Source organism: Dipodomys ordii, unplaced genomic scaffold (assembly GCF_000151885.1).
Source record: "Dipodomys ordii isolate 6190 unplaced genomic scaffold, Dord_2.0 Scaffold58, whole genome shotgun sequence".
In the NCBI taxonomy this organism is placed as follows: Eukaryota; Metazoa; Chordata; class Mammalia; order Rodentia; family Heteromyidae; genus Dipodomys; species Dipodomys ordii.
This window is the reverse complement of record NW_012267274.1, coordinates 9,381,239-9,406,125: the sequence shown is the minus strand read 5'-3', so window position 1 is coordinate 9,406,125 and position 24,887 is coordinate 9,381,239. Positions and strand designations below refer to the sequence as shown.

Sequence of the window (24,887 nt, the reverse complement as noted above, 5' to 3'; positions counted from 1 at the left end):
ACTCACAAAACAATATGTTGGAAATGATCTGTACAATTTGGAGGGTGGGGAGCTGGGAAGGTGGCTCAGAGGTAGAGCGCTTGCCTTGCGTGCTTGAGGCCCTGGGTTCGATTCCTCAGCACCACATAAGCAAAAAGAAAAAAGCCGGAAGTGGCGCTATGGCTCAAGTGGTAGAACGCTAGCCTTGAGCTGAAGAGCTGAGAGACAGTGCCCAGGCCCAGAGTTCAGGCCCCACGACCAGACCACCCCCCCAAAAACATGCTGTGGACTCCATGGCAGTCTTAGACAACTGGTTATTTGTTACTCCCAGAAGTCCTGTCCCTGCCTCATGATCAGAAGCCCTGTCTGATTAGACATAATAAATGGTTTGGGCTAATTAAAATGGGGAGTTGGAGGACCCAACGTGATGATTACTTCATAAATGCTACTTTGGACATTCAAGGTCTTCTAGTATTCTGGGGGAAATAAAGGGGTCCCCTGTGGTGGGAAGGTTGGGAACTGATGGGCAAGGCTACCTGGAACAGACCTGCAGCTGGCATTCTTTGTCCCTAGCCAGGCAGTCTTCTCTGGGTCATAAGAACCCAGGGCAGGCCCTGCAGGTGTGGAGACAGCTCTGGTCTCTGCAGTGGACACCCCGTCCCTCTCCCTGTGCAAGGGCATAGCCTCCTGCCCCTCCAGGGCAGCTCAATTCCCATGGTCCCAGGCTGGTGACCTGAGAGTTGCATGCTAGCCTCGGAGGAAGACCTGGAAGGTCTGTCTGGAAGCTTGTCTACCGCCGCCTTTGGTGGCACCCTCCTCTGTCTTCTAGATCCTGAATCATAGTTCCAAGAGACCAATATTGGATTCTTGCTTTTTTCCCAGGCAACCAGTGACCAAAAACACATTCCGGCAGTATCGAGTGCTCGGGAAGGGGGGCTTTGGAGAGGTGAGTGGACTTCCAGACTCTCTACTGGAGAGTTCCCAGCTCCTCCCTTCTGTCCCTCTTGAGTGTCTTCCAAGTCTGGCATCCAAGGGTGCCCCCTGGTTCTGTGCAGGCTCCCCAGTGGCAGCAAAGGTGTGTAAGAGGCAAGACTTGGGATACTGCGGCGTGTGCACAGCATGAACGAGGGTGTCTTCCCTCCAGGGAAGAGATGGGCTGTCCGGGTTATGTTGGAGGAAGGGGAAGTATGGGCATGAGGGGGCTGAATGACTCACCTGTGGGTCTAGGTGATGCTGCTAGTATTCCATGCTACGTGGAGATAGAGATCTTATTGAATACTCATTTTCTCAGTTCACGAGGTTGGCCTTGTTGCTCCCATTTTAGAGATGGGAAAAACAGGATCAGAAGGGTTAGATGACCCAGCTAAGATCACACAGCCAGTAAGGACAAAACAAGGACTATAGCCCAAATGCCCTGATCTCATTCCTCTGCATCATAAAGTTAGGGTTCTTGCAGTTCTCACTTCACTACCACCCCCAAAAACAACCTCTTCTGTCTGTAACTGTCAGGAGAAAATTCACTTGCCCCAAAAGGGAAATCGCACTTGAAGCCTCTGCCAGTCATCTAGTATTGTATGAATGGTTGAGTCTGTGCCTTTGGGGCCAGAAGGAGGGACAGCAAGGTGGCACTGAAGCTAACCCACAAGGGCCCAGCAGTGGGTACATGGCAGGCATTGTGGATCCAGTAGCACCTACGGGCCAGGCCCATGCAAGTCTGACCAGGTCAGATCAGGTCCGTCCTGAGATCTGACATCCTGGGGGCCGTGACGGGGCTTGGGGCACACCAGCACTGCACCCTTGACCTTGTATCTTTCTTACACATCAGGTCTGTGCCTGCCAGGTGCGGGCCACAGGTAAAATGTATGCCTGCAAGCGCTTGGAGAAGAAGAGGATCAAGAAGCGGAAAGGGGAGTCCATGGCACTCAACGAGAAGCAGATTCTTGAGAAGGTCAACAGTCAATTTGTGGTGAGTTTCTGGGGCCTGGTGACAGGCCGGGGCTTCTGGCGACTGGTCTTTCCCTCCCTTACGAGGAATGGTCCTGTCATGTGGCAGTTCCCCCAGGAAGGGCAATGCCAGTGAGGAGCAGTGTCAGGAAGGCAGCCAGACCTTCCTCGGTCATATGGCAGCTCTAGCTTCACTCTGGTTGAGTGGACTTTATCACAGCACTGGAGTTGACTACTGCTTGTGTGAGCCTCTTATCTCTGCTCTCCAGGACCACCTTGTAAACTCCACAGTGAACAGAACTAGTTCACCTTAGCAGCCAAGGAGCTCTGGTTTCCATAGACCCTCTAGGCCACTTTCATCCTGATGGAGATGATCATGGTGGAACACATCAAGTCCAATCAGATTGGAACACCCTCTTCTCTCTAATATTGCTGCAAGCAAAGCCTGAAGTGAGAACGTTGGGGGTCTCCACAGACAGGGAATTTGCACTGCCTGGGCTAAACTGACATTCTACGCTTCCACCCATGTCCATTGGCCACAACTAGTGACCTCAGGGAACAAGCTAGCTACAAGGAAGACTAGGAAGTGTGGAGGGTATTTGTTCATCTCTAAGTGTCTCTGTCCCATGTTACTAAAACTATACATATAAAGATAAAATCAAAGCAGCCCAGAAGAAGATGCAATAAAAAATAATGCCTCCTTTGAGTAATCATCCAGCCATTTTTATTCATGCATAGGCTTTATTATTTTTAGCCAGCAGAATTGTCCTGTACATATTATGCTACAGGATTTTTTTCCCTAAAATTACTGATCTTTTCTCTGTCTAGACTTATTAGATGTACTCGTGTGTGTGTGTGTGTGTGTGTGTGTGTGTGTGTGTGTGTGTGTGTGTGTGTGCGCGCGCCAGTCCTGGTGTTTGAACTTAGAGCCTGGACATTGTCCCTGAGCTTCCCGTCCCTGAGCTTCTTTTGTACAAGGCTAGTGCTCCACCATTTAAGCCTCAGCTCTACTTCCAGCTTAAAAATGTTCTAAAAGTCTTTCACTTGAGCCACACCTCAGCCCTCATACCCCATTTTTGAAAGCTATATACCATTGCTCTGAAGAGGTGAGCCATTATTTGTATAGCCAATCTCTGTGGATGGAAAATCCATCTCATTTTTAAGCTATACAAGCCATGTTGCAGTGTCTACTTTGGACATTTCCTTGTTGTGTTTCTGTGAATACACTCTGAGGATATATGTGTAGTAGAGGGACTGTTGTAGCAAAGGGTGTGAGCATATTTCATCTGACAGCTATCCATCATGCTTGCCCCAGTTAAACTCCCACATCAAAACAAAATAGTTACAGTTATGAGTCAAGAAGTAGAAGAGAGACAAGAAGGAGTCACGTCTCATCCCCTTCAAGAGTATACCCCCTCTAGCCGAAGGGCCTCCCACTAGTTTCCTCTTCTGCAGGTCCCACCACCCCTCAGTAGCACCACCCTGAGGACCAGTCCCTTAACACGAGCACCTTTGGAGGACACTTGCCCAATGGAAGCATCCTCCCAGAGTCCTCCCTTGAGATGACCTGGGTAGATGTGGCAGGAAGAGAACAGTAGGCAGAAGAAACACAGCCCTCGTGAGCTCACTCACCCTCAGCTATCAGTTCATCTCCTTTCCTCAGAAACAGCCACCATTGTCCCTAATGTTTCCACCCAGCTTTAGTGCTCTGGAGTAGCCAGATTTCATTTGTGTCATCTCCTTCAAATGGAGAAGGAGGAACGCCTCTCAGTGGGATTTGCCTCAGCCCAGTACCACCTGTCTCTCCTGTCACCCATAGCCTCAAGTGTCACGTCAGTTGAGTGGCGCACATGCCTCCTCAAGTGCCTGGAATCCACTAGCTGGTGGCCAATTGTCTACTTGTGTTGTGGCCCACTTTGTGTCCTGTATGCCAGTGAAAGTCTTGGCCAGGCCATGAACCACTCTCCCAAAGCCCAACCTCCCAGCCCATACACCTTGTGATAAGGAGCCCACAGCCCAAAGGACAGCCACATTTTGCTTTTGTGACCAAGAAACAAATGAGGCAACATCTGGAAGTAACCAGCTGATCGCCACATGTTCACCTGGAAAGCAGATAGCACGTGGTAGGGCTCTGGGAAGATCAGAGCCCCCTGCCCCTGCCACCTTTGCCCCTCACCCTAAGCAACTTGTTAGAAGGAGCTGGGTGGGAGTCCTTTACCTCAGGGTCCCTGAGATGCAGCCTGGGCTCAGGGGAGCAGAGTGAAGCTGCTGTCTCCTGTCTGTCCTCTAGCCCCAGCCTCAAGGGTTCTGAGGAGAGGGGAGCAGATGTTGGGGTGGTGGTCCTTACCTCACCGTGGTGCTGCTCTTACGCACCAGGTCAACCTGGCCTATGCCTACGAGACCAAGGACGCACTGTGCCTCGTCCTAACCATCATGAATGGCGGCGACCTGAAGTTCCACATCTACAACATGGGGAACCCCGGCTTCGAGGAGGAGCGAGCCTTGTTTTATGCCGCCGAGATCCTCTGTGGCTTAGAAGACCTGCACCGGGAGAACACTGTGTACAGGTAACCAGCACTCTTGGTGTTCTGCAGGGGAGGGAGGGTTCGCTGGCCCTGCATCCCTGTAGCCAGAACCCAGGCCTAGCAGCACAAGATGAGGAGCAGGTGTCAGACAGATCCTTCCCATCCCACAACCTTGTGAGGTAGGTCTCTCCACAGCCTGTGTTCTCAGCCTCCAGAGTCTAGAGAAGCCAAGAGTGTGAAATGGCCTTCCAAACTGACTCTTCCTCCAAGTTGAAGAGGACAGGCTATAGCTACCTGTATGTCCCTACAGCTGGGCCGAGACTGGCGGCTGCCACCTAGAATCAGCTCTCAGAGGGCCCCATGCTCTGCCTGCTCCAGCCTTCACCCCCTCCCTGATTCTTCTCATGGTGAGCAGTGAACTTCACAGGGTCGTCACGGGCCTCCACAAAGGATAGTGAAAACCTCTGTGCTCCCCTCCCCCCCTGCATTTTAGGTAGCTGTCCAAATACCCTGTCATCTGCTTAAGCAGTGACAAACACGGATATCCTGGAGCTGAGCAGTTACGTCACACTTGCCCATGATTATGGTTCTAACTGCTGTAACCAAATTGATTTCCATCACTATCCATATAAAGAAGCTTGTGAAAGGCAAGGATGATGTCCAGAGATACATACTACTGATACTGCCAGCATGAGGAACCCCACCCCCTCCCCCACCCTTCTGCCAGCCCCAGGGACTCCAGGAGCTATTGAAGCTCCTTCGTACCTGAGCTCTGGGCCCAGCTTATCTTAGGAGCACTAGAGGGTTTTAGGAACCAGAAACAAAGGTCTTCACGTGCCCTCCCCTCAGACTGCCCCCCCTTGCTTTTTGTTTTGTTTCCATTCATGTGAAAAGAGGACATTTTTCCCTAAAAGAAGAATCCACTTGATTGCCTTCTGCCTACAAAAAGAGAAAGAGCGCTCATACCTGTAATCCTAGCTACTCAGGGGGCTGAGATCTGAGGACCATGGTTCAAAGCCAGCCGGGGCAGGAAAGTCTGTGAGACTCTTATCTCCAATAAACCACCAGAAAGCCAGAAGTGGCACTGTGGCTCAAGTAGTAGAGTGCTCACCTTGAGCTGAAGAGCGCAGGGACAGTGTCCAGACCCAAAGTTCAAGCCCCATGACTAACAGGAGAGAGAGAGAAAGAGAGAGAGAGAGCACTCTTGAGTCCCACCCAGCTCCCTTACTAGACAGTTGGGAACCCAGGTGCCTCCACCCCACCCTGACTACCTGACTTGGCCTCTCTTGAGTTTGGTCCAGGCCTGGGGCCCCCTTGTGAGCTGTCTTTCCAACCCCATGCCTGCTGGTTGGTTACTATTGGGCTCATGGCTCTTGCCCTTATTTGGAATTGTTTCCACATCAAAAGAAGGCCGTGCAAATAACAACAGCACAAAAGTGGTCTGTAATAAATGAGTATACACAAACACCAGTCATCACTCTGGGAGACTGCCCAGGACACGTACATGAGCCACTCCCCACAAGGACAGCTGCCATCCATTAAGTAAATGTGTTGGGAACTGGAGCCACCATCCAGATGCTGTATTGTCTGCCTCTTGGCGTAACTGAGCTGTGAACTTCCCCCTCTCCCCCACACAGACATTCTGGACTAGTCTTGTACCCACAGCGAAAACCTCCCACTGGCCTGTGCCCTTCCTGAGAAGGCACAAGCTCCTCTTATCATGAGTGAGGTCCTGTCTGCAAAGAGAAGAGACGGGACGGGATGGCATGGCCTCACCTGCCTGCGGAGTAGCACGACAGGGAATGTGCCCGCCTCTTGGCATCCCTGTCCATAGGATCTTTTTCCTGTGGTCCATCCTCTCCTCGTAGCTCTCGCTTCCTGATTGTACAGCTGGTGCCCTGAGCTCAATGACTTCTCTTCCTTCCCCTGGCCTGCTCCGCCTTCAGACCTGGGGCGTGTCACACCAGCCAAGCCCCTCACTCAGCCCAGGGAATGCCCTGCTCCAACCTTCCCAGTTCCACTCCAGGGGCCTGGAGGACGCCTGTGTCAAACAGAAGCATCCATTAGAAATTTCTGGAAAGGGAGAAATGAGCTCAAGATATCTTGAACCCAGGGAAGCCAGATAGCCTGAGGGTAGAGGTGGGGAAGAAGACTTCGGGGCCCGGCAGCTGCTTGGCCCCCGGAGGCCGCTCTCAGATGCCTGTTGTCCTTCTCTTGCAGAGATCTGAAACCTGAAAACATCTTGTTGGATGATTACGGTAAGTCAGAGGGCAGCTTGTTAAGGCTTGTGGGGGCTGTCAGGGGAATGGGCCGTGGGAGGGCAGGGGTCTGTGGGGTAGAGAAGCCCACTCCGCTCCTCTGTCATGGGCGCTGGGGAGGTGCTGGCATGGATGGAGCTGCTACTTGGTGTAAATGCAGTGGAACTCAGAGAGAGAGACAGAGTGAGATGCAGCCTTGAGTCAGGAGTGTGGTGTTTCAGAGACACCGAACTTGCACACCCCTCCCCTGGCCCTGGTCCTGTGAGTGAAATGGAAAGCCTGTTATCAGCCTGCCTGCAAGAGGAGGCCGGTGCCGTGAGCGCCCGCACAGTAGCCGGAGGGAAGGTTTAGCTGTTGACTCCAGCCAGCTGTGACCCTATCAGCCATTATGATTTGTGGGTTTCCATCATTCTCTCTCTCTCTTGAAAGAGCCACCGCATCCCGATGGTGAGTTGCCACCATGTAGGGCATTCTTGCCCTAGTTTGGGTGTCAGTGAGTTTAACAATACTTCTAACATGGAGATCTGAGGGACACAAAAAAAAAGCCTCCGCAGGGGGCCTCCCCACCTTTAGCCTTTGCCCCATTATACAGCTTTCCCTCCTTCTTCCTGACTAGACACTTTCCTGCCTCTGTAGGGGGGGGGCGGGCTAAGGTTGCTCTCCGTGTCCATCTTGCAGATGACACGACAGTCGTGGGGAACAGAGAGCAGAAGCCACAGGCCTGAACAGAGGGGATAACCCTCAGTGGCCTGGAAAGAGGCCTGCAAGTGTGCTGTGCCTGGAGGAACGGGTGCGAGGGCCTGTCACCCTCCTTGAGGGGCCCAGGCCACACTGCGGTCTCAGCGTTGGGTCAGCACTGGGGTCCTGGGGATTCCCCTTGGCACCCACATGCTCTCCTTTCCTGACTACCAGACATCACAGAGCTGGGGGGAGTCTATGCAGTTCCCGCCTGGTCTAGGCCGCAGGGGTCCCAGTGGCCACAGGCAGGGAAGGAGAGAGGGGACCCGTTCCCTCCTAGGGGTGGGCTGGACCCAGGACCCTGCCTGGTGGGTTGGTGCAAAGGCAGAAGTGCGCTCAGCGCGGTGCTTCCTGGGCCTTTGGGGTCAGCCCTAGTCTATCGCTCCGATTCTGTCTTCACCCAAGCCCAGCCAGCGCAGACACGGGCCCTACTCCCCTTCTCCTTTCTCCAAAGGGGAAAAAACAAACGGCCTCCAAAGACCAATGAGGCAGAGCAGGGAGTGGCTTCCCAAATTGCTTTACAGTTTTTCCCCTTAAGCAAATTGTTGCGAAATGTCAGGAGAATCTCCTGTTTTTCCTGTGAAGCAATCCCCGGAGTCAAGCCAGGACATTATAAACTCCGTGACCTCAGCCTTCCAGGAAGCTCGTTAGAGCATTTCATGAGGTGTCATGAAGCAGGTCAGCCAGTGTCCAGCCAGAGCCCGGCGTGCTTTGGCATCTCCATGATTTACTCCTCAGACATGTGATTTACCCACATTGTGTCCACCTGGACTCCTGGGGTCACCCTGAGAGGACAGTTAGAGTCCTACTTCCATTGGGCAGAAGGAAGTGTTGAGAGTTCACAGGTCTTGCCAGTGTGTGGCGCTAGTGGGCTGCTCACGTGGCCGCGGCCATCCCAGGGCCCTGCTGACCCTCCTGTGCCCCACAGGCCACATCAGGATCTCAGACCTGGGGCTGGCCGTGAAGATCCCGGAGGGAGACCTGATACGCGGCCGGGTTGGCACCGTCGGCTACATGGGTGAGTGTGAACCTGAGCCCCCCTCAAGTCTGCCTCTCAGAGCCCCTCAGTCTTGCAGGGGGAAGCTAGCATCCTGGTCTCATAGGGCTGCTTGGTGGGAGGAGCTTAAGCCGTGTGGTGACCCACACTGGGACCCACGGTATGTGACCTGATTGAGCTGAGCCCTCTGCTGTTCATCCCTCCCCACCATGTCTCAAAGGCAAGCTGCTGCAGAGGTTGGCAGCAGAGCCTGGCTCTCAGGACTGCTAGGGCCCTCACTGTAGTAGGGTGGGTTCTCCCTTCCAAGGAGACCCTTTTGAAAAAGGAGGTCACTGGGAAGGGGTTGGCAATAAGAGGAGCTTGCTGTCACCAAACATGATGTTAAATAGAGGCCACATTGGCCTCCCTCAGCCTCCTCCAAGACTAGTATTCCAGGGCTGCAGGGAGGCGACTGGGAGCTAAGCCAGGATACAGTTGGTAGTGGTAGTGGTATGTGTGTGTCCATCCACATGATGAATGGATAGATAGATGATGGATGGATGGATCTCATCTTTTACACATGGTGCTGCACATTGTGTCTGCCCTGCCTTTGTTAACGTGCACACAATACATGTATACATGCATTTGCCGCTGGCATCCTGACCAGAGGACATATGAGAGGTCATGTGAAGTCCTGATAAATTGAATATAATCTTTCTTTTTTAGTAGTACTGGGATTTGAACCCAAGGTCTTGTGCACCTGGCTTAAGCCTCCCACCAAGCAGCCCTGAGAGAGACCAGAGACCAGCTTGAGCTCTACCACTTGAGCCATTGCTTCTAGCCCTCTTTTGCTTTAGTTATTTCTCAATATAAGGTCTTTCATTTTGCCTGGACCAGCTTTGACTGTGATCCTCCTATTTATACCCTCCATGTAGCTGGGAAAACAGGTGTATACTAGCATGCTCACCTATTCTGGTTAAGGTGGGGTCTCACCAGCTTTCTGCTCAAGCTGGCCCCAAACTTCTTTTCTCCCCAATCTCTACTCACCGAGTAGCTGGGATTATAAGTATCAACTACCACACCCAGCTAATAAAATTACTTTTTAATACTGTTTTCATAAAGATGATATATATTGGGCTTACAGTTACATTTCCTTACAGAATACATTTCCTTTTGGATAATGTTGCCCCTTCCCTCACTCTCTCCCAGTTTTTCCTTCCCATCCCACCCACAAGTTGTATAATTCATTTTCAACATAGTGTCCAGTGAGTACCATTGCTACATTTGTTCACCCTTTGTCCCTCTATTTCTGTGCCTCCCTTACCCTCCCAAATACAGATTTAAAAAACCAACCAAGACAAAAAGAAAAGAGAAAAACAGCCACGAAGAAAACAACTCTTGTTTCTATTTCCTGGAGTTCATTTCAATGAATATTATTTTATATGATCAGAGACACATAGGCATTGCACCTTTGTGTTGCTCCCCTAAGAGTTTCCTCCTCCTGGTCTCGCAGTGTGTGAAAGCCTAGAGTCCTCAAATCCCTCAGTTGTTTGGGTACCGCTTTACTCACTGAGTGCCATGCGCTTGATGGTGCGTCATGGGTCACTGGGGGACTCAGAAGTGACGAGAGCAGCATGTGTTGTCATTGGGGAGGTGTCGGGGGGGACAGGACAGTGCCATCCACTGGAGTCAGCCTGCGGAAGCCACCAGCAGTGCCCTTCAGGAAGCATGGTCACAGCCAGTGTCCCAGAGGAGATGGAGTTAACAGGCGGGGTTTGTCCCAGGGGTGCAATTCCAGATTGTCCTTGAGCAACGCCATCATTCTTGGGTACAAGAGACCCCAAGGCAGTTGAGATGAGGAGCAGAACTGGCTGTGTGCCCAGGGCTGTCCTGATGCCTGCTGCTTCTCACCGCGCTCACCCCCTTCTGCCCCAGCCCCAGAGGTCCTGAACAACCAGCGATACGGCCTGAGTCCTGACTACTGGGGCCTGGGCTGCCTCATCTACGAGATGATCGAGGGCCAGTCGCCGTTCCGAGGCCGCAAGGAGAAGGTGAAGCGGGAGGAGGTGGACCGCCGGGTCCTGGAGACCGAGGAGGCATACTCGCACAAGTTCTCCGAGGAGGCCAAGTCCATCTGCAAGATGGTGAGTTCCTGGGGCTGGCAAGGTGGCTCAGTGGTAGAGCGCTGGCCTTGCATGCCTGAGGCCCTGGGTTTCGATTCCTCAGCACCACATAAACAGAAATGGCCAGGGGCTGGGAAGGTGGCTCAGTGGTAGAGCGCTTGCCTTGCATGCCTGAGGCCCTGGGTTCGATTCCTCAGCACCACATAAGCAAAAAGAAAAAAGCTGGAAGTGGCGCTGTGGCTCAAGTGGTAGAGTGCTAGCCTTAAGCTGAAGAGCTGAAGGAACGCGCCCAGGCTCAGAGTTCAGGCCCCATGACCGGACCCAAAAAAAAGAAAAAAAACAGAAAAGGCCGGTGGCTCAAGTGGTAGAGCGCTAGCCTTGAGCTGAAGAGCTGAGGAACAGTGCCCAGGTCCAGAGTTCAAGCCCCATGACTAACAAACAAAAAAGATGGAAGAGCTACCCGGGGGCTGCTCTTCAGCCTATTCCCAGAATGCCCCACGGGCTAAAGGGGCAGGGGCAGAGCCTACTAGAATAATCCTCTCTTAGGACATGAGGGTCAGCAGAGGCCTCTGGAGAAGCCTGGGGCTGGGTGTCCCCTGAACGGAGGGCTGAGTGGACAGTGAGACACCCTCACATCGGATCTGTGTAGAAATCTGCACAGGGCAGAGCGTGGTGGCCAGGGCTGGTGCACAGATGCACATGGCCCACGCGGCAAACCAACCCCCTGCCCTTGACTCTGGGCTTCCTGATCCCCTCAGCTCCGGACCCCCAGACACCAGCTTGAGACCGGGGAGGCTGCCAGAGGGCTGGTGATGCCTTTGAATGTTTGAACCACACAACAGTTTTCCATCCACTGCGTCATTGCCGCTCACGGCGGCTCTGGCTCTGCACGACAGTATTACGGACAGTGCGGTGAGGGCAGCGGGTGAGCAGGGCCAGGGCCAGGTACCGGACAGCCAGAGATGGGGGAGGGCTACAGCCCTGCAGACCCAAGTCCCACCCTGCACTGCTCGGTGAGCCGGGGCTCCGCTCCGGGGCTGGCCTTTGGGCCTCTCCCTTGGCTTTGTGGGGAGATGGCCGCTTTCCAGCTCTCGGGCTCCCCAGTCCTGACCGCAGGCAGCTGTTCTCTGATGCGGCCACAGAAGACAGGGAAGGTCTGAGCAACCAGCCCCGCACACCCGTGAGCCCCCCGCCCCTGGAGCGGAAAATGGTCAGGCCCAGCCTTGGCAGAGGCCTCTCTGAGTGCACAGCAGCCTTGGGGCAGTATGAGCACTGGTATTTAGGAGCCCAGGTTGGAATTTAGGGAGGAGCAACCCCAGGAGCTGATGAAAAGCAACTTAGTTAGCTTCTGCTTCTGGAAACCCCAGGCTGCACTCTGGTGGCCCAGAAACCACAAAGCTTAGATCCCCATGGGCAGGAGGTCCCGACCAGGTAACCCCCACCCTGTGCTCGGCCACTTCCTCTCTCCAGCCTCACTCCCACATCACGGAGCTGGGGGAAGAAGGATTTGGCTCTGGATCTCTGCAGAAGAAGAGGAACCGTAGATCTGTCCGTGACAGGTGACAGGCACTGAGGAAGGAGCTGTGTAAGGTGGCAACAGAATCAGAGCCTGGTGTTGCAGCCGCGCTGCTGGAGCCCCAGGAGATCCCAGGAGTGAGTCGAGGTGGAGTAGACAGACAGGGCAGCAGAGGTTGGGGAAGTGGAAACGTGGCGTGGGGAATACTTGGTTAGGCCCTGGCACACTACCTGAGCAACGTGACCAGACGGACAGGGCTGGAGATGAGGGAACCAAACAGCCGCAGCCATAGTATCACTGAGTGCCCAGGTCGGAGTCAAGAACTCTGAGAAGCAGGTCTTGAGAGACCTGAACAGAAACATAAGCTGTGCTAAGAGGATAAGGAGGAAGAAAGGACCCCTGATCTCACCCTTGCACCCCAACACTCACTTCAGCCCCACACTTTGGTCTGGGATTTCCCCGCTGCAACCAAAGTGCTGTCCCTTCGCTGCCCCCTTGTGGCCACTGAAGGAAAGGTAGTGGCCAGACCTACTGCTGTCGTGAACTGGGCCTGCACGTGTCAGATCATTGTACTTTGGTCTTTCTACCATGAAAGACTGACAAAGGCCTCAGCCTTGCTCTGTCATATCTTACAAATGACCCCAGGGTCTTTGGGGGTTCTGGCTTGGGCCTTCTTATCTGTTGGCTCTCAGATCTGGTTACCACGCCTGCCTCTTGTCCTCCATTAGGCACTGACACAAACTCTTGCAGGGCCTGGCCTGTAGGGAAACTGGGCCCAAAGGCCTTTGGAGCTCTTCCTGCTGCTGGCAGCTCTGCAGATCTGCCTGCTAACAAGGACACAACCGAGACAGCAAGGGAGCCAGGCACAGGTTCCAGGTGTGTCTCTGTTCTGCCACAGGACTGGGAGCCCTGCTCTCTGAGGCCCATAGATTCCTGCCCCGGCCACTGGGCCCAACCCCAAGGTCCAGACCTCAGCCTCCACCTGAGTCCCAGCACCAATCTTCCCTGCCTTCCCACTGGCCCTCCAGCCGTCCAGGTCTTACCTGTCCTTCAGGCCTCCTTTAGTTCTCCTCCTCCAGGGAGCCCTCTGTGCCTGCCCACCCTTACCCCAGTCCACACCTTTTCTCCCTGAAATGCACACCTAATATCACAGTTGCAAGTGAGCACTTATAGATGGGTGTTTTGTTCAGCCTCCTCAAGTGCTTTCGAAAGAGTGAATAGTGAATTCATTGTCAAGATTTTAAAATGAAGAAAGTTTACAGAAAGCCCTAATTTTTTTTTTTTTTAGCAACTTCAGAAAAGCAGAAGCCCTGGGCCTGGCTAACACTTCTGCCTGGCTCGAGCTGATGAGCAACCCAGCTCCCCCCTAGCTTAACCCTCGCTGCTCACACGTCTGTCAGTGCACCTGCCTGGCCAGCATTGCAGGCTTTGGGCTGCAGTAGCAGGTCCAGCAGCTGCACGGAGAGAGTGAGCCACACCTTGCTGATATTTCTGGGAACAGCAGGAACAGAGCCCGATTCCTTATGAGGAATTGAGAGGCCAGGGTGTGGCATTAACCTGAGTGGCCCACGAGACGACCTTGTACCTTAGGAAGACACTGTACTTGGCAGGAATATGACCTGCTTGCTCTGCTGCCACCTTCGGTTCTTCGGATGCATCCCCCACCACCACCCCCAGGCGACACAGTGAGGCCGGAGGAGGTGTCCCAGGGAGGCTTAGGGACACGAGACAGTGTCCACAGTGCTCCCGGGCTCCTCTGCCTGGCTCCATGGGGCTCTCTTGTCACAGCTGCTCACCAAAGATGCAAAGCAGAGACTGGGCTGCCAGGAGGAGGGCGCTGGCGAGGTCAAGAGGCACGCCTTCTTCAGGAACATGAACTTCAAGCGCCTGGAGGCTGGCATGTTGGATCCTCCCTTTGTGCCAGACGTGAGTAGCTTCTCCCTGCCCTGGCCCACCTTTCCCAGCAGGCCACCGTCCTCCTGGGGACCAGCATGCCCACGGCCTCTTCCTTCCCTTTGGCTACTTCATGCGGGGCAATGCAGATGGGGTGTGGGCAGGGAGCCCCACGATGGCTCTCCAGAGACAGGTGCCCACCCAGGCCCCCAGGCCTGGACAAATCCATCCTTCAGTTCCTTCCCCTGGCAACTGAAGCAATGGTCGCTTTGCCCCCAGCCTGCCAGGGACTTGGGAGTGCTTTCCGGAGCACTGAGACCCCAGTGCAGAGCTTAGCATAACCAGCATGCACTGAGCACCGACTGTGTGTGCCCGGGGCTGAGCCAGACACAGCCAGCTCCACTTACAGGGAGCCCCAGGTCCTGTGAAGTCCCTGACTCAGAGTGTGAGACCAGAATCCAGTTAAGTTAGGGTGGGCCTTAAAGGGATAGCGCACACTGTCCGCAAAGCCTGGGCTCACACTCTGTGGGGTGGGCCAGAGCAGGTGCAGCAGGCTGCCACTCCGGGTCTGTGCTCTGCAGAATCAAGGAGCCTGCAGCTCCTTCTTGCCTCCATCCCCTCACAGCCCCCTGCGTGGGCTGGGGCTTGAACGTGGGTCTGTAGCGGCCGATGGAGCCTTGATGTGCAGAGGAGCATGCCAGGTTGATGAAATGTCATCTCATCTCCCCAACTCCGTGTCCAGCCAGTCCTGAATGGTAGCTTGCGGGACCCCGGGTGGGGGTATTCACACCACAGCAACCGGCCAGAAGCAGTTCGTCCTGCATCATTATAGCACTACATAGGCTTCCAGGGGGAAGCAGTGAGCCCGAGGCCACAGAGTGAACATCACTGGACACGGATGCATAACCCAAGAGCAGAGCACCTGCCGGCATTGGCTCCCAACCCTGGTTGCCCACTTGGAATCACCTAGGGGTCATGAAAAACACTAACCCTGAACCCAGAGTGCTGGGCCTGGGCAGGAGGATTTCTAAGCCTCCCAGATGATTCTGATGTATAGCGGGGATTGAGAAGCCTGGGTTGAGGGCTGTGGAAATGGCCACCACTCGGTCTTCGTGTTTCTGCGTCACTGGTTTGTGACTGCAGGTGAGAGGCCGCCGGGCTGCACAGGGACAATGGCCCAGATGTGTCCCCCTGCTCTCTGTCATCACGGTGAGGAGATGAGGTCACTCATGATGGGGGACATGTTGCTCAACCTTCTGCCATGAAGCCAGGCCCCCAGGGACCCGTGGTGAATACCCCAGGGTTGTTTCTGTCCGGAACTTTCGGTCTGAAGAGATTGAAAAGCGTCAGCAAACACCACTTAAATCAAAGTGGGACTAGAAGTCATGGGAGAAAAGAACAGGAGGCGTGGGGAGCGATGGGCCCTGGTGTGTCTGCGTGGCTGTGGAGGGCGGGGTACAGAGGCGGCATTACAAGGGGCATCTCTGGTCGTCAGGGTGACCAGTCACCCAGGTTTGCCAGGGCCTGCCCTAGCTTTAGCGCAGAGAGTCCTGTGTCCCAGGCAGTCAGTTGGTCACCCTGGGCATGGGTACCTCAGTGTGTGGGACAAGACAGCTCATCTGTGGGGTCAGTGTCCCTCTCTCCCCAAGGGCACAGAACCCTGTGCCCACGATCCGGGGCAGCCTAGGCCCTCGGATGTGCCGTAGAGTGGGTGGTAAGCAGAGGTTGCAGGTCCTGGAGTGTGAAGCCCCGCAGGCTGGGGCGGCTGCGGCTCTTGAGCCAGGGAGTGTGTCCTTCCTTTCCCTCCCCCACGCCCCATCCAACCATTCATGGTTCTTCCCACCCCATATTCAGGCACCATAACTCACCCCTGCTATTACCCCTGCTATTACCGGCTTGGACCTTTTCATTTCACTTGACTCTTTCCAAAACCAAAATATATGTATTCCACAAGGAAACTTTTCCAAGGAAATAATGGTCATGAAATGGTAGGTTTGGGCATGCTAGATGAATTTCTGTGCCTATACAGATTTTTTTTGTGTGTTTATGTATGCCAGTTCTGGAGCTTGAACTCAGGGCCTGGGTGCTGTCCCTGGGCTGTTGTGCTCTACCACTTGAACCACAGCTCTGCTTCTGACTTTTTGGAAGTTCATTGGAGATAAGAGTCTCATGAAATGTCCTGCCCAAGCTGGCTTTGAACCATGATCTTCAGATCTCAGTCTCCTGAGTAGCTAGGATTATAGGCGTGAGCCACCAGCGCCTGACTTACACAGCTTTTTTACAGTACACTTTCTGTAAATGTTCACCTGCTCACCTCCCAGGGCTGGCTTCCTGGCTTGGCATGTGCTGGCACCCTGAGCTGACTTGATGCAGTGATCTGCCATTGCCATCTTGAAATGCTGATACTTTCTGGGCCTCATGCTTTCATTTAGCCGTGGGAAGAGAATACAGCCGGTCCTGATGCCACCTGCCAAGTTTCACGGGGGTATGCACCTGGCCTTGGGAAGAGAGATGTAGAGTCACACCTGACAGTCATCCCTGCCACTGTCCATGCTCACTTCTGCCCAGTAGTCTGCTTGCCTAGGGGCTGCACAGCCTCAAGCCCACTACTCATGCTGTGAGCAAGATGCCACTGTAGATGGGCCTAGAGGCCCCAGAAGTCGAGGCCAAGGCCCCTGGGTGATCATCCCCACCATGGAGTCTGTGATTCACCGCTATCTGTGCCAGGCTGAGGAGACTGAGCAGGGGCAGCCCGTGCCCGCCCCCCCCAGGCACGTCACCAGGTGGGGTAGCGTATCTGCACCCAACCTGGAGTCCCCTCTAAAGCCTCATCTCCACACCCCAGGCTGCTAGAGTTCCCAGAACGTCTCCCCTTCCTGCGAACACCTCAGGAAGTCAGAGCCCAGCCAGGTCCACCTCTGAGCCCCGCACAGGAGCGAGCCCCGCCTTGCTCAGTGGCAAGGGAGGCAGAGCCATCTCGGAAGCTGTCCCCCGCGCTGGGCACAGGGACAGGCAGCCGCCTGTGGCCCCGGTGCTACCATATCCCCATTCGCCGTTGAGGAAAGTGGGGGCCTCTGGGCCTAAGTGGCTTTCCCAGGCTCCTAAAGACCTTGTGTGGGGCTGCAGCCAGCTCTATCAGCCACAGCCATACCCTCGGTGCCCCTTGTGTGAGAAGGGCCAGGTTCGAGCCCTTGCTCTAGCCCGGGGCCGCCAGCCTCATTCTCTCTCTGGAAGAGGGGGCTGGAGACCCCACGCTGTGGCTAGTGGCCTTGGGAGCCTTGTCACCTTCCTGATGCCAGGGTTCTCAGGATACCCATGAATACCCGCGAGGTGGGATGCTCAGAGATGGCGGAGATGTGAGCCCAGAGAGAGACTGCCCTCCAGGACCCCACCCCCACCCCCAGCAAGTGCAGGGGAAGGGCGCTGGGAGCCGTGTCAGGACGCAGCCCTGCGTGGAATAGCTGGAAGCCTTCAAGCCAGTCCGCCCGAGTCCCTTCAGTGGACCCCAGAGGACAGATCAGGCTAGAACTTCAGGATGACGCTCCCTCTGCTCCCCGTCAAAGCCCGAAGCCTGGCTGGGTGGCTGCGGCCGCAGGCGCACCCGTGCAGCCAAGCCCTCTCCCTTCCAGCCCCGCGCTGTGTACTGCAAGGACGTGCTGGACATCGAACAGTTCTCCACCGTGAAGGGCGTCAACCTGGACCACACAGACGACGACTTCTACTCCAAGTTCTCCACAGGCTCCGTGTCCATCCCATGGCAAAACGAGGCGAGTGCCAGGCTTCGCTCAAAGAGGGAGGGATGCCCAGAAGAAGGGGGTCCAGCAGCCATGGTCCCGCGGGCCTGGCGGGGTGCGGGGTGGGGTCGGAAGCTGGCTGGGTGGGCTGGGAGGGAGCAGGAGGAGGTGAGGCTTGCCCTGGGAAGTCTGGTGGGGTGGTTGGTTAGTGGAGGAGCTGGCGTTTCCATTGGGAAGGTTAGGGAAGGGGTGGCGGGGGTCTGTGGAGGAGGACGAGTCATACCCAGCGGCTCTGTTCTCGTTGGATCTGCTTGGAGCTGCATCCCACCTGCACACGGGAGCCTTGTCCAGCCCAGAGGGCCTGGGGATCAGGGAGGAGGAGGCTCACGGAGGCCTGGCTGGTGACAGCGCGTTTCTGCTCGGCCTCTCCAGATGATAGAAACAGAATGCTTTAAGGAGCTGAATGTGTTCGGCCCCAACGGTACCCTCTCACCGGACCTGAACAGAAGCCAGCCTCCGGAACCTCCCAAGAAAGGGCTGCTCCAGAGACTCTTCCGGCGGCAGGTGAAGCCCCGGGCCGGCCAGCCGGACCTCAGTTCTGGAACCCAGACCCATTAGAAGCAGCAAGAGCAGAGCTGCAGGAAGCCGCGGCCCAGGGCTGCCTGCTCAGGGGCAGCCACCGCCGTCCACAGCCCTCCCCCTCAGGGCTGACGGCCCCCCCGGGAAAAGGGAGGTCCTCAGGGTCTCCCTTTGATGCTGTTGGCATGAGGGGCTCGTTCTGGGTGCCAAGGGCTGTGCTGTGACTCCTTCCCCTGGGTATGATGGCCAAAAACATCTCCAGATGTTGCCAGGCATCTCTGGTGGGCAGAATCGTCTCTGATTGAGAAGCACTCTCTGCCCCACGTGGGCCTGTAGACTCGAGTGGCGTAGATGAGCCTTTACCTCAGGACGGGTGAAGGAGACCCAGTGTGGGAAGGTGATCCCGGAAGAGGCGGTGGCTGCTGGGGCAGGGCCCCAGTACTGAATGGGTCCCCTCCAGCTGATGGCCCCTCAGAAAAGACGGTCCCCTGGATGTCTGCCCCCAGAGGAAGGGTTAGTGTGGACCAAATGAGAAGGGCCCCGGGTGCGAGAACCCTGGGGTCTCGCCCTTGAAAACAAGAGAGTAGATGAGTTGCACCAGCCACTCTGCTAAGAAGTGCAGTTTAGCGTAACTCTGGGCCTGCAGCTTTAACCATACAGATGCTAAGAAAGAGGCCCCTCCCCCAGCCTCTTCCAGGCACCGGATAAAACCCTCCAACCTGGTAGAGTGAGTTGAGTGGCTAGGGGACTTGAGTCTGCAGGAGAAAATGCTCAAGCTCCCCAAAGCAAGACGGAGGGAGAGGGCATGTGGCCAGCCCCGGCCCGCTGCCTCTCCTTCCAGAGCCCCACGGGTGTGTGAGCCCCAGGTTTGACTTAGCCAAGCCTTGCATTCTCTCTCTTTCTCTCTGTCAGCATCACAACAATTCCAAGAGTTCGCCCAATTCCAGGCCCAGCCATAACCACCACATCAATTCAAACCACATCAGTTCCAACTCCACGGGAAGCAGCTAGTTGCCGCTCAGGCCCGGAAGTCCACATGGAGCCAGACCAAACCCTTCTCCTTGGAAGCAGAACTCGTGCCAGTGGGACTTCCACTGTGGCTGGGCAGCCGGAGACGCCCCCGGGAAGCAGGGGGAGCGAGACCGTCCACCCTCTCAAGGAGCCTCAAGGTTTCTCAAAGAAATTTCCACTCAGGTCTGTTTTCTAAGGCGGCCCCACGCCGGATGGATCGGCCTAGCCCTTGCTGAACCTTGCAATAGAAACCCAATGGGATCTGACAACTTGCACGCATTTTAATAGCATCCTGACTAGAACTGAATTTTGTCTTTATTATTTTTAAAGAAAAGTTTTGTAAATTTCTCTATTGTCTCAGTTTACATTTTGTATATTTGTATTTAAATGAAAGTTGGATTTTGAGGGTGTATATTTTCTGTGCAGCCACTGTTAAGCCATGTGTTTGAAGACATTTTAGAGGGGTACCGGGGGGTGGGGGGGGAGAATTTACAGAAAAAGAAAAAACAGAAACAAAAACAACCACAAAAAAAAAAATGTGACTCCAGACTTCCAGAGCCTCCAATGGGAAAGTGTTTCTATTAAATGTAGAAAATGTTTCACCCTTGACCGTTAAAGGATTGATCCATCTCTCCAACCTTTTCCGTATTGGTTGTTCCCTTTCTCTGTTGGCTTGGAATGGTGTGAATTTAATGCCTGAGGTGCTCTTGGGCCTCTCCCCGCCCTCCCTGTGAACCCAGCAAGGGGTCCCCAGTTGCTCCCTTTTCTATCGGCTCTACCAGACACACCTAGGACGCAGTGGAGACAGAGCTGCGATCGCTGCCCGCCCTCAGCCACCTCCCTCCTGGAAGGCTGGTACCCAGGGCCGGTCATCTCCAGCCCAGGGGACCCTGCGCCTCTTTCTAAGCAGGTCTCCACTGCTGAAGCCAGCAACTTCAGAGGCGTGTGCTCTGTCTGGAGGCTTCTGTTTTGTGTAGGGAGCATAGCGTTGCTCAGGCCAGTGGTGGAACCCCAAGGGTCCCTGCACTCGCGACTCAGGTGAGCGGACGCAGGAAGCCGGGGTGCGAGTCAGCAGGCCTTCGCGTCTGCGTGGGGGAGGGAGGCTTGCCCGGACTCCTGCTCACTGGGCCCTGACACCTCCACGGCCCCCACAGACTCACTGGCCCGTGTGGTGTGGATAAGGTGCTGCCCAGCAACTACGATACCTGAGGAGAGACCAGGCCAGCGAAGCTCAGGACAAACTCCTGGCACTTCCCGGCAGAGCTGGTGTGGAGAAGTTCCGATTGGTTATCTCCAAGTCTCAGACACAATGAGCACCCTGAGGACCATCTGGCTTTGCAGATCAGGGGCCTCTAAAGGCCTCCCAGACTCTTGGGGGGGGTGGCCACTCCCTGATGCCTCAAGCATCGGACTTGCCCTCACCCTCCACCCTCAATCCTCACTGACGCCCCTCCTGGCTGAGCCCCTGTGTCCAGTTCTGCCTCAAAACCAGTCTTAGCCACCCACAGCTGGCAGGGCTTCTCACGGGTGAGCTGGATTCAGCCTGTTTGGCTTCTCTGGTTAAAATGAAGATTCCAGGCTCTTCCCCAGTCTTACCACTTAGGGATATCTAGGAGTTGGGACCAGGAATCTGCATCTTGTTTGTTGATTTATTTACTTGAGAGATGGAAGTCTCTTCATATAGTCCAGGCCAGCTTTGAACTCAAGATCTGTCCTGCCTCTGCCTCCCGAGTGCTGGGGCCACAGACTTCTGCTACCAAGGAATCTGGACCTTGCAAAAGCCCTCCGGCCAGGTCTAATGGCTCACACCTGTAATCCCAGCACTCGGGAGGCAGAGGTAGGAGTTCAAGGCTAGGCTCACCAGAGAGTGAGACCATCTCAGATAACAACAAAACACTACATGAGCCCTGCAGAATACCAGAGGGTGTTCATGTGAGCTACATCCTATTTTCAAACTCATCCCCCAAACTTTGCTGGGGGTCCTGGGGCACACTAATAAAAAGAGTGTGGCCTTGACCACACATCATTTGTGTGGAGGTCATTTTACAAATGAGAAGGAGGAAACAGCCAGCCTTCCCTCTAATCCTAGTAATGTTACCACCCAGCCCAGCCCTCGAGGAGGAATCCGAAGCAGACGCCAGCAGCCATATTGGATTTCCACCAGGAAGTGGGACACTCCAGGATTTCAAGATTTCTCAAGCTCTTGCTGACATCCTTCCTGGGATGCTCGCCAGCCCAAGCTACCTCCCCCAGCTGCCATCCAGAAAGTTCCTTCCTTTTTTCTCCCTTGTCAGGTGGATGGGGCAGGAAAGAAATCTCGTTACCCTTCAGAGCCTAGGTACTGGGGACTTCCAGCAAATGACCGCAAGGAGCAAGAAAAAGCAAAGCCTGGCTACCATGTTGTCCCGAGATATGAGTGGTCCTTCACACCAACTCCAGTGCTAACACCTTCCTCCTCATCACTATCTGTTTGCCAAGTGCCCAGGGAGGTAGCAGGACCGCGCGGCCTGTCCCGTTCTGTTCCTTTTGGCCCATCCATGGCTTTGTCACAAGAACAGTGCCTGAAAACTAGCCGTCCCCGCCAAGTCTTCCTTCAGCCCTGCTTTCCGTAGCTGCATTTTTAAAAAGATATTTTTAAATTAAAAACCAGGCTTCCCAACCCTTCACAGATCCAGGGAACGTGTATTCAGACAGTGAATGAATGAAACCCTTCCATGCATGTGAGTTCTTTGCAGAAGAGCCTTTCTTGCTCCACGTGTGACATGGTTCTCTCTAGTTCTTGTGCCTTTGGGGTGAGAGTCGAGGTCTCAGGGCATCCGTCTTTGCTTCCACTGTTTTCGGGGTACAGGCTCTTGTTCTCTATACCCAAGGCAGCCTCTGCTGTGGTCACCCTGACTTACAAGTGTTGGTTGAGCCCTTTGAGGTGGGGTCCCACAATACTAAGAAAGCCTTCGTGGCTTCCATCCCCACATCCACTTATTCTTGAGTCTGAACCCTGAGTTCCAGAGCCGCTCACTTGCATTGCTGCCCAGGTGGCGGCCACAGGACTTGTTGGTCTCCTGAATGCATTGCTGTCCGGGACTGGCAGGCAGCAGGAGAGTAACCGTGCACACACAGGCAGGAGGCCCCAGTGACATGGGTGCCTGCATGGTGAGGTCTCCCTGGTCCCGGGGACATGTGCATGGACACCTCTTTGTAGTAGAGGCATAAATCTCCTGTGGTTGCCTGCCCCAGAGCCCAGCCCTGCTGTTGAAATTCGGCCCTTTCTTTCACATCCTGTCCTTTCTCCAAAGGCCCGGGTCATCATTCTGCTTTGTCACCAACTTTGTCACCAGCCTCCACACAGAGAAAGCACGGCAGCCTCCAAGAGCCCAGCACCCAGCCCTGGCCAAAAGGCAAGGCAGCTTGTTGGATAACCAGAAGTCTCCCAGGGAGAGGCTGAAGTGCTGGTCCAAGTGACATTCGGCTCTTCCCTTCAGCTGTTGTGTGTCCACTTTTCCTGCTGAATGTTTGCACCCTTCCAATGGCAACCTCTCAGGTTGACACCTGTTTTCATTATCTGATACTCTGAGACAGGACCTTCTAAGGTGGTGGCCTTTGCTGTAGGAGACGTCATTGTACATTTGGAAGCCACATCGCCATGTTAGTTGTGAAGAGCTGAGAGCTCTTTTCTTCCTGAGCACAGCAGACCCTGATTGGGAACTCCAGGGTACAAGCAGCCACGCAGCCGATGGAGCTCAGAGGTGTGCAGGTTAGCCTGCAGAGATGGGACATTTCCTCTGGCTTACACCTAGAGGCTTGCTCTGGGACAGTAATTTAAAACATGTGACAAGCTAGCTCCCTCTAGAGGAAAGACACTTTCCCCCAAAGTATCTAGGTGTCTTTCCCCAGTCCACAGAGAAGTCATTTTTGTACCAGATTAAAGGTAAATCATTTTAGGAGTCTTGTGGCTACTGGCATTGTTAAGATAATAATAATAATAATAATTCTAGTATCCAAAGGTTTCTATTTTTTTCAGGGCGATTTTAACATTGATGAATGAAAAATGGTTCCATTTTGGAGGTCACTCCTGAAAGTAACAGCTCTGTTCTGCTGCTCTGAATCCTTTATGTTCCGTTTAATACGCCACAGTGCTGCTGTGTCTAGATAGAACCACTGTTACTGTTTTTGAAGAGGAATAAACTCCTTAGTGAAAACAGCATTGCATTCCTTTCCTTCCACTGAGCTCTTGTCTTCTTCCGTCTGTGGATGACAGTTGATAACCTTGAAAGACGCCCAGACCTGCTGCTGTGGCCTCTGGTTAACCCTTGATCAGGTTCACAATCCACATGCCATCCACTCCCTGAGCTACCCCAGGCAGCCCTATGCCAGTGGCTAGGGCCTAAGTAGGCCATCCAGACTCTTACCAGGCATCAGTTTCTGAATGGAGACTCAGTAGATGTCTGCAGAAGGCTCCAGCCTCTTGGCACCAAGCAGCAGGGGGTGGCAAGGGCCACAAAGCCAGATAACACAGTTGGACCTGCCACCTGATATGTGTCCTACAGTAGCAGCAGGGGGTGGCCAGGGCCACAAAGCCAGACAACACAGTTGGACCTGCCACCTGATGTGTGTCCTACAGTAGAGGCGGGTTCTACAGAAAGGCTCTCCGATATTCAGCCTTCACCTCGGGTAGCCAACCTGGCACAGGGCCCTCATGCTGTCCATAAGAGGCTTGATTGAAGGCCTGAAACCTCGTAACTGGAGAATGAGCTTGGCTTTGGACTCAGAGAATCCCTTACTAACCCTGTGACCTTGAGCTGGCAGCTCTAGGCCACCTGCCAAGTGAGACACGTGAGTTATAAAAGCTCCGTGACAGCTGGGTACTGGTGGCTCATGCCTGTAATCCTTACTACAAGCTGAGATTTCAGGATCACAGTTCAAAGCCAGCCCAAACAAGAAAGTCCATTAGACTCTTATTGCCAACTAATCCCATACTAAAAAAAAAAAGCTTAGGGACAGTGCACAGGCCCTGAGTTCAAGCCCTAGGACTGGCCAAAAAAAAGCTCCACAGCAAAGAGCCTGGAGAATCCTGTAAGAACATATATGATGCCCCGCACACTGGCCTGTGCCCTGAAGATCCCAATCACTCTAGCCATTTCTAGATCCCTGTGATCTATAAGCAGGCCCTTGGCCTGTCCCCACACTCCGCTATACCCCAGCCCAGGGTAGAGCTTGATGCTGTCTGGGCAAATGGGCAAGGACTAAAGCGTTGGAGTCTAGGTTAAGGCTCATTTCTGCCCTGAGTCAGTACAGAGCGCCTCTGGGGGTAGGAATTGCAGGACTTTCTTCCCCTTGCCTTTCCTAATTACAGGAATGAGTTAGAGATAGGATGTACTTGGCAGGGGGGGGGTGCGGGGGGAGTCTCTCGTTGGGAATGGATGGAAGAGCAGCTATAACTGAAGAAAGGTGTCTCCTGGGATGGAGGGAGGAACTATTGAGGGATGAGGGAAAAACTGTAGAGCTCAGAGCTGAGGAACCAGTATCCAAGGGTTTGTGGACTATGTGGGGTGACAGAAGATGAAGGGGCGAAGGGAACTGGCACTCCAACCTCGGGCAGGAGGCCCCGTGGGGA

At 54.4% G+C, this 24,887-nt stretch overlaps 1 protein-coding gene across 1 annotated transcript in view; it reads left to right on the top strand.

Annotated features, from left to right (window-relative positions):
- The window catches only part of Grk5 (G protein-coupled receptor kinase 5), a 189,233-nt gene extending 169,340 nt beyond the window's left edge, over positions 1-19,893 (top strand). Inside the window, exons 7-16 of the mRNA XM_013021982.1 lie at positions 862-925; positions 1,805-1,945; positions 4,300-4,490; positions 6,669-6,706; positions 8,373-8,462; positions 10,356-10,564; positions 13,848-13,985; positions 17,582-17,719; positions 18,119-18,250; positions 19,178-19,893. Of these exons, the coding sequence (XP_012877436.1) occupies positions 862-925; positions 1,805-1,945; positions 4,300-4,490; positions 6,669-6,706; positions 8,373-8,462; positions 10,356-10,564; positions 13,848-13,985; positions 17,582-17,719; positions 18,119-18,250; positions 19,178-19,276 (1,240 nt within the window). The 3' untranslated portion in view covers positions 19,277-19,893. The remainder of the gene's footprint in view (positions 1-861; positions 926-1,804; positions 1,946-4,299; positions 4,491-6,668; positions 6,707-8,372; positions 8,463-10,355; positions 10,565-13,847; positions 13,986-17,581; positions 17,720-18,118; positions 18,251-19,177) is intronic.
- Positions 19,894-24,887: the final 4,994 nt, after the last annotated feature.